Source organism: Mugil cephalus, chromosome 4, assembly GCF_022458985.1.
Source record: "Mugil cephalus isolate CIBA_MC_2020 chromosome 4, CIBA_Mcephalus_1.1, whole genome shotgun sequence".
Lineage (NCBI taxonomy): Eukaryota > Metazoa > Chordata > Actinopteri > Mugiliformes > Mugilidae > Mugil > Mugil cephalus.
Window position 1 is genome coordinate 13,492,691 of NC_061773.1, and position 8,677 is coordinate 13,501,367.

The 8,677-nt window shown below is 42.2% G+C and overlaps 1 protein-coding gene across 4 annotated transcripts in view; it reads left to right on the forward strand.

Annotated features, from left to right (window-relative positions):
- ephb2b (eph receptor B2b) overlaps window positions 1-5,585 on the forward strand; it is a 117,864-nt gene extending 112,279 nt beyond the window's left edge. For all 4 annotated transcript variants that reach the window (XM_047582814.1, XM_047582816.1, XM_047582815.1 and 1 more), the window contains exon 16: window positions 782-5,585. In XM_047582814.1, the coding sequence (XP_047438770.1) occupies window positions 782-890 (109 nt within the window). In that variant the 3' untranslated portion in view covers window positions 891-5,585. The remainder of the gene's footprint in view (window positions 1-781) is intronic.
- Window positions 5,586-8,677: the final 3,092 nt, after the last annotated feature.

Below are 8,677 nucleotides of genomic sequence, written 5' to 3' on the forward strand. Positions count from 1 at the left end.
ATCACATTGAGAACGCCACTTGTAGAGAAAGAGATAAAACATCATTTCCTGTCAAAGTGTAACAGTATCACAGCCCACGCAGAAGCCCGCAGAGATGCACTGGAACAAAACAGATGTGTAATCCAAAAAGTGTGATTATTGTTGAGATTCGCCATAAAGATAGAGGATTTTCATTGTTTGCTGGATAAGAAACTCTTCAACAAACGGTGAGCAAAGGATGTTTGGGGCTGATGCCACTTCCTTGATACAATGTGGAACTGTTTATCTGACCTCCGCGGCGAATGTTGTGTCTATGCTAGACGTGAGTGAAAGAGATGTTGTGAATTTGTCTTTCCGAGCGTTTGTTTTAGTGGCGTGAGTCGGGCGGGGTTTACCACATCAGCCAGGAAGTTTCAGTCACAGATAAACGGACTTTCAAACTTTTTTTTGTGTGTGTGTGTGTGTGTGTGTGTGTGTGTGTGTGTGATTAGAAGCTTTCTGCCCTCAAAAATGTGCAAACACAGAACTGTTTCTAGACAGAATGGCAGGGTTTCATGCCTCCACTACTGTCATCTCAACTTTCTGTCTTTCCTCTTGTCATGCTGTCATGTCATATTATGTTGTCATACGCAGAATTATGTCCCTTATTGGGACTTTTTGGCTATTACCAGTCACCTTCAGATAGATACATGCACACAAACAGCAGGGCGGATATAAAGACAGACGGATAGATGAATCCTGAAAGACTGCTTATGGCCTTTAGTAACATCGGCCTGACATCTGCTTCTGTCTGTGCTCACAGTGACATCCTGAGGGTTGGTGTGACGTTAGCAGGCCATCAAAAGAAGATCCTCAACAGCGTCCAGATGATGCGGGCACAGATGAACCAGATCCAGTCAGTGGAGGTCTGACCTTCCCGGGTGGTGCAGAGGGAATACAAAGGCGGCTGGGATGCAGGGCTCTGGGCGCGGAGGATCGAGTGGATTCTGTTTTTTTTTTCTTTTCTTTTTTTTTTTTCGCGTGACAGTGTTTCTGGTCTTCCCACCAGACTACCATTCATCCCCCTCCGGTCCCCTCTCCACTTCCCTCTCTCCTCCTCTTATCCCTTCTCCCTGACTCCATCCTTGGGATTAGCTGTGGAGAGATGTGAAAACAAAAGTCCATGTGATGAGGCTTCAGACGGCCCGCGGCGAAACCCACCCTTAGAGCCAGAAGTACGGGAGGTTAGAAGTGACCAGCGACACGTTTTTTTTTTCTCTCAATCTTCCACCAATTTTCATTTGATGTTGAACATTTATGATTTTTTTTTTCTTTTGGTTTGTTTGTGCTGATAATTTTGTAAAGAATTTTTTAAAGAAAAAGGAAGAAAAACTGAAAAAGGCAAGGATTTTATCTAAATTTATAGATGATATAAGGTTGTACATTAGATGAACTGAATAGGAAAGCTACCCTTTAAAAGGGCAAAAAAAACAAAACAAAACGACAACAACAAAAAAAGACAAGAAAAAAAACAACAAACAAACCAGGAAGAGTTGAGGAGACCGTCCTCAGTGAGGTGTGGATATTGTCTTTGTTTTTAATTTTGGACACCGTGTGGAAACCCAGATTTCTCTGTGGCCTTCTGAAAAGGCAAACTGTAGAGGAGACTGTGGGACCCGACGTGCACGCCCGGCTGTTTCCCCAGGAAACAAAATAAAACATAAAAACATGGACAGCTCTTGGCATAGACTGATGTCATTCAATCAGACGGACAATTCACACCGAGAAAACCAACACTCAAGAAAAAGGAAAAAAAAAAACAAAAAAAAACCAACCTCATTGCAAGTAATTTTCTATATTGTGTGACAGTTTTGTGAAGAAGATTTCCTCTCACCATGCTTCCTCTCGCTAGAGACAATTTTTGTTTCTTTCACGGTGAAATATTCACAGCCTGCCAAATAGAACTCTTCTCCTTCGCACCCCAGTCATGATCTTGTACTGTACATATCAGATGCACTTGACCTGCCATAACATGAAGACTCAGAGACAGTCATGAGAGCAGACGAGCAGACTGCAGGGAGGACTTAAGTTGTTGTCATCATCAGTTTCCTTTTTTAATTTGTGAAAAAACAGCTTGTGTAAAAAAAAAAGAAAAGAAAAAAGGGCAGCAAACTGACTTTCTACATAGATTCACGCAGAAAGAAACAGGTTCTACTGTTTGCATACATCCAGTACGCCCCGTTATAGCATCCTCCCTCATGTTGTTCATCTCCAGTGCCGTCTGTGCGTACGTGCAAAGAAGCTCCTGAAGCGTCAGGACTCGCGTTTGATAGCATGCTGAGTGAGTGGTTAATTTCACAGTGCTTTGATTTGCTGAAATTACTAGAACTCTGTTTGGTAAGAGCTTGGATTTGACACACTTTACGGAGTATAATGTGGCTGCATTATACTCAGCGTTCTTCTTCCAGTTTTCCTTTTGAAAACACCTTCTTATGTTTAAAGTTGCATTTACGCACACACACACGCAGACATGAATAGACTTTACAATCAGACGTTCGTTGGGTGAAAAACAAACAAACAAACAAAAAAAAGCAATGTGTTGTATTATTGCAATTTCTGTATGGATATTAATGAACTGTTATTATTGTTTTTACTTTTAGATTTTATTTTTTTTTTCTGCACTGAGTCTACTGCCTGACTCCAGCAAACACTCTGGATCTTCCATCGATGCTTTGAATTTATTTTTCATGAATCACGTTGGTGCACAGGAGCGTGCAGTTAAACTGCATTTCTCTGGGTTTCATTTTGTAGACCGTATATGCATTTATCGTATGGTTTCCTGTGAACAGTACTGTCTCACGACTACAGAGCTGTCAATCATCGTTTGTGTTGTTGTCAGTAACCTGTTATGAGGGGAAAGCTGGAGTTTGTGGCAATGCAGTGATGGAGAATCAGTTAGGGGGTTTATGTACGCAGCCAGTAAATGATTTCCACAGCGCGGGGCTCCCACTGGGCTTCGCTCTGTGACATGACAGCCAGACATGGATGTCCAGCTGTGAGCCATCGGTCAGATGTGTCTGGGCACAGCAGGGCAGACGCACCCCTATCACAGCCGCTCTGTCCAGGCACCGATTCCCTCTCTGTCCTTTTGATCACATACACGCCTGTCGGGCCACCTGTCGGCCGCTTCCACTGATCTCCGCATATGCGGCTTTCGCCAGTTGTCCCGTTTTGTCTCGGCGTGTTTAAAAACATCAACAGCGGCGGGCGAACTGAAAATCATCTGTGGGGCAGTTGCGTCTCGTCTTGTGAGGATGCGTGCAGCTGAGTATATGCTAAAATTCCTCTGGACTGGACAATGCTTCCATGTTGGCTTCATCCTCATCTTTTTTTTTTTTTTTTTCCTCTTTAGACAGCTTTACAACCAAGGCCCCTGTGAGAACCGTTTCCGCACGACTCTCATCCTACCTTTCATTAACCCTGGCTGTCCAGAAAGCTTAAGGCCAAGATTTGAGGGATTTCTCAGCCTTTTTCCCTCTCCACAATCATCTGCTTGGTTATTCTCATCTGCTGTACAACACATCAGAACAAATATTGCCCTGGAAGCTTTTCATAACGCAGGAAACCAGAGGAGGAGAATCGGGAGCTGTTAAATCACAGCGCAGATGTGGTGCTGTGACCTAAATGCCACGATGCCAACGTGCAGTTTGCTTTTTAGTTAAGAAAGGAGCTTTAGATTATCTTCCCTTTCCATTTCTCAAGACTTAACAGCTCATCAGTTTTATTTAGTGCGGCTGTGCGTCTTCTCATGGTACAGCAAATATTCCGTCGTCAGGAAAAACACTTAGTGTTCAAGAAATTAATCTTGAGCACACACAAGTCTGGTGAGGTTTACGCTCCAGTCCCATTAAAGCCCATTCAAATGCTTGTCCACGGGTACTGCCAAGACTTTGAGGTATTAATCAAGCAATTATCCTTGACGTCTGCCTCAAGGAACTACCTTAAACAGGGTGGGCAGACATACTCGTTGCTAGCACTGAATAGAGAAGCAGTCGATTCTCTGTTGCACACTTCTTGCAGCCAAGGGGATGCTTTTTTGTGCAGATCTTTCTGAAGGATGGGTTTCTTGTTTTTTATTTCATCTGAAGAAGTTAAAAAGAACTTCTTTGAAACGTGTCTGGAAGCATAGCATTAAGTATTTATCTTGTGATTCTGGCGGCATAAAGAGTTCGAGTTGAGCAATGATCAGTGGAGCCTCAACTTCAAAACTTGAAAAAGTGAGTTCAATCCGGTACGGTTTTATGTTGGACCTATTTCAAAAAAAAGAATCGCCACTCACTATTCTTTTATTGTGTCTTAAATCTAACTGAATATTTTTATTTAAGTGAAATTAATGTCCGTTTCCTGTAAATGGACTTAACAGTTCAGAATTGTAGGTGGTACATCAGAGTATTCAATCACTCGGAAAAGATTTGTATATACAGACAGTTATATGTGTTCTTTTCCTTCCTTTCACTCGCTTGTTTTCCCTTGAAATCAGCAGTTTTCTACTATTCGCTTTCCACAAACAGTAGGTATTATTTAACTTCCCAGATGTAGTTTTCCTGTGAATTTTTACAGCAGAAATATGCCATCTTCACATGCAGACTCCAACTTCCCCTGTTGGAGTAAGAAAAGAAAAAAAAAAAAACTTTTACAGTTTTCCTCTGGAAATGAAAGTAGGTTGTGACGCCAGTGATGGTTTCTGCCAACTGCAAGTTTCAGGAAAAAATATTGTACTTTCTCCTTTTACATCTGTGAAGCGAACCACTCAGCCCTGCCCTCACCATGTGCCAATATTTGAAGGACGGAGGAAAACCGTTAAGTCTCAGTGTTACAGTTACATGATAGTGTGCATAAACACGAGCGGTGCCCAGGCTGTACCCACTGGGCTGCATTTGAACACCGTCTAACTGACTGCAGTATGGCCAGAGCATGAAGCCTGCCTCCTGTTGTGGCAGAAAGAAAATGGCTCCTATTCGATGGCTGCAGCATGAAGCACCGGAGCGCCCTCTACTGCTGCGGTGGTCAAATGTAGCTGGAGTTGCATTTTTTTTTTTTTTTTTTTAGGGTCAGATGGTCTGTGAATGCTGCAGAAGGCAGAGCTCCATTGTTCGCGTCAGCGTGCCGCTGATGGACAAACGCAGGCTGCTGCTCAGAACAGTGAACAGTGTTCTTTCGGTCTGTTGGACGAACTTTAGTACCACTACGGCATCCTGCCACTTGTGTTCCCCTTTACGATCCTGTGTTCCCCTCTGTTGCCCCCCCTCCCAACCCCCACCCCGCCCTCCTTCTACACCACTACCACTCTAGCTGTTGGTTAGCGCAGGCAGGGGATCTCCATGTGTTCCCCTGGTCTATTAAAGCCCACATTATAGACCAGTGCCGGTTCAGACCACTGTGACTGATGTGGGCGATCCTGTATTTCTGTATAAATGTATATTGACTGTAACCCTGTGAATGATGTAACAATTTCATTATTTGTAATATTGTCATTGGTTTATTTTCTAAAAATGGAAAGCCCAACTTGACTCTCCTCAATAAAAAAATAAGAATCTGTTATAAAAATAAAAGTTATTAGTAGTTTATTTGTTAATTTCAAACTTCTTTTACAATGTAATTTGGAGTGCAGTGCGTTTTATAACAGTCACCTATAATCTGAAGCGTCACAAACATGATCAGAACATTACCATGGCTCGTGTTTAGTGCTAAGCAAACTGACACAGACATTGAGCCAAAACTGCATTGCATTACAGCTCATTTAAATCTTATTTTAACATTTTATACAAATACTGCTGACTGTAATTTCTTTTATCAGTGGCACACTTTAAGGAAAAATAAAAAATATTATTAGTAACATGCAAAATATAAAGAATCTGCCTTTTGCCATGTGTCTTACTCTGCTGCATGGTTTTTAGCCACAGCTACGCCAAGATACAGCAGTTCCATTTGTAAATTAAAAGAAAGTAAAAGGAATAATGGACCGATAGACTTCCCATTATGTGTAATATGTGTAATGGAAATTCAAAGGTCATATGAGCATGGGGTGATGATATGCTACTGTATTTAATGAGCAGCCAGCGATCCTGACAAGCTGGTTAACAAGCCTTAAACCAAGAGACTTAATTCTAACCATTAACTGAGAGGCCATGCAGCAAGAAAGAGGATCAGTCAGTGGCAAAAGGACAAACTGACAGCTAGCATTAGCTAATTAATACTTTTTTTGCAAAAGCAACTAGCTAATGCTTAGCCACCATCAAAGCATGCAAGTTTGTGTAAACACTGGCTGCTACAAGATGTGCTGTAAACCACAGACTTTTTTTTCTATTGGTGCCGTCAAATAGGACTGTGCTTGCTGTGTGTTGTTGAGAAGAGTCCAAGAACGGCCTATCTTGTGGAGTTCACGGGTTAGGATGGTTTTGCTGATATTTTCCGAAATTAATCAAGTGAATTTTAAGTTAGTATACTGGATTTTTTTGTACTGTATAAGTAAAATAGTAGCCTAATTTCTTTTGTTATGCATTTGCATTTCCAACCTTAAGTTACCCTGTCATTGGATTAGTGTGACGCGTGTACGTATGTGCGCGTGTGTGCCAATGGTTTGTACACCCCATTGACTATATATGGTACACACTAGTGCTGCCGTATGAGTGACGTCCTATAGGGGGGAAAGTTAGGACAATTCTACGCCCCCCTGGCGGCCAGTGGCCCCAGAGGATAGGATAGGTAAATAACAAAGTTAAAAAAATAAATAAATAAATAAGCAAATAACATTGACAAACCACCCCCGTGATTCTGCATTAAATGGTTTGTTCTTGCCTTAGCGCATCAGTTGCCACATTGCGCAGCGAGCTGTTCGGAGTTAGTTAGATCCATAGACATAGTAAGTTATTACTATGGCTACTTCAGTCACAATGCTGTCCAGTAACAAAGGGAAGTCGGATTTTAACAAAGGGAAAGAGAGAGGAGAGACAAAATGGGAGCAAGTTCTTCTGCAGGAAAGGTGTGTTACTCTACAATTTGTGAGTGGCAGAAATAAGTGAAATAATGTAGCTAGCTACTGAAAGACAAATCAATACGCTCTGAAACCCATTAGCTTGGCAAGCTAGTTCACGTCACGTTCAAGCTAGCTGCCAATTAGCATGAACTAAAGTCAAAACTAGCTTGTTTTCACATTATAATAATATCTAAATCAGATTGTCAGTTTCTCATCTCTGTGACTAAATTAGTCATTTCAAGGTCACGTTTAGCTGTCAATGTTTTTGGCTGGGATGTATGCAGGCTAATTAATATAGCTACGATATCTTTGTTTTACATATTTGGATTTATTACTTTTATTGCACATATTCATTTATTTTATTTAATTATCATTGTCATGAGCTGCAAATAACATTTTTTAAAACTAGTTAAAATGGATACAAAGCTGCCAGAATGCATATAGTTGTCAGATATTATAGAACATTGCAGTATATATTGTAGCTTCTCCTTACAGTCCTTGACATTTCTCTAAAGGCAAAGTAAGTCAATTGGATTATTCTTGTTATGTTGCAAGGATCTTTTGCTGAGTGAAATCAGACTATTTTTTCCTACGGTATATGGATGAAAGGACAACCTTGAAATCTTCAGTACACTTTACCAGCCAGTTTTCAATAGTTTTCTGAAGTTTTTCTGCAGGTATTACTGTCTGCCTTTGCAGGCCAGAGTTCTGGCTTCTAGTTTATTCTAGTTTTTTTTTTTTCATGGGGATTTTGGATTGAGAAAAATCGTACTGGCTTGTGATTATTGTAACTCTTACATGCTGTTCATTTCTGTGAGCTCACATTGAGACTCGCAAAACGACCTCAAGAAACAATACAAATTCCTGCGAGTAATGGCAAAAGCATGGCTACAAATTTGGTAAACGCTTTCATGTCCTTAAATGGCGCGCGGCGTACACATCATAAACCAACAGCAGCTGCAAATCCAGAGATCATTTTTGAGGTCAAATTAAACATTTAAGCTAGCATCACTTCTTTCAGTGTATCCCCAGAGCCAGACTACTGCACATTGTTCTGTGGTTTTGTGTCAGGATTGATTTGACCGAGAGTGCTGCCTCCACGTCTCCGCGGCTCAGTTTCTTGAGTGTAGGTCAGGCTTCCTTCACCTTCCTCGGAGATTTTGAAACCTCATTAGCGGCCGACGCGTGAAAAGGCTGGAGACCCCGGCCTGACCCGGCTGAGAATGGCGCGTGTGTTAAAAGGTTCACCCCATGAGCCGGAGAGGAGGGGTTCGGGAGTTCAGCGGAGGGGGGGATCCCGCTGGTACGCCAGAACCCTTTCTACTGCTGTACCCTCGACCACCCGTAAGCCCCCCTCCACCCCCATCTTTCTTGCACCTTGATAACTCAGGGCCGGCAGCGTTGAGCACGGGGAACAAACCGAGAGAGGCTTTTCGTGTGAGGATCATCTGTTAGCAGGAAAGGAGAGTGTGAGGGAGATTACAGGGTGTTATGTGACTGACTGTGTGTTTGCAGCTACCGGGGAGAACCTTACATTCATCTTTTAATGTAGGAACATGAAATGTGTGCGAGTTGTGGGCGGACGGACAAAGCTGTTTTGTTGTAGCCTGAGTGATGGTTGAGTGGGGTTAAGTAGGATTGGTAGAAGTGCCTGTGGGCTCGCGGCCCATAATTCACAGCTAC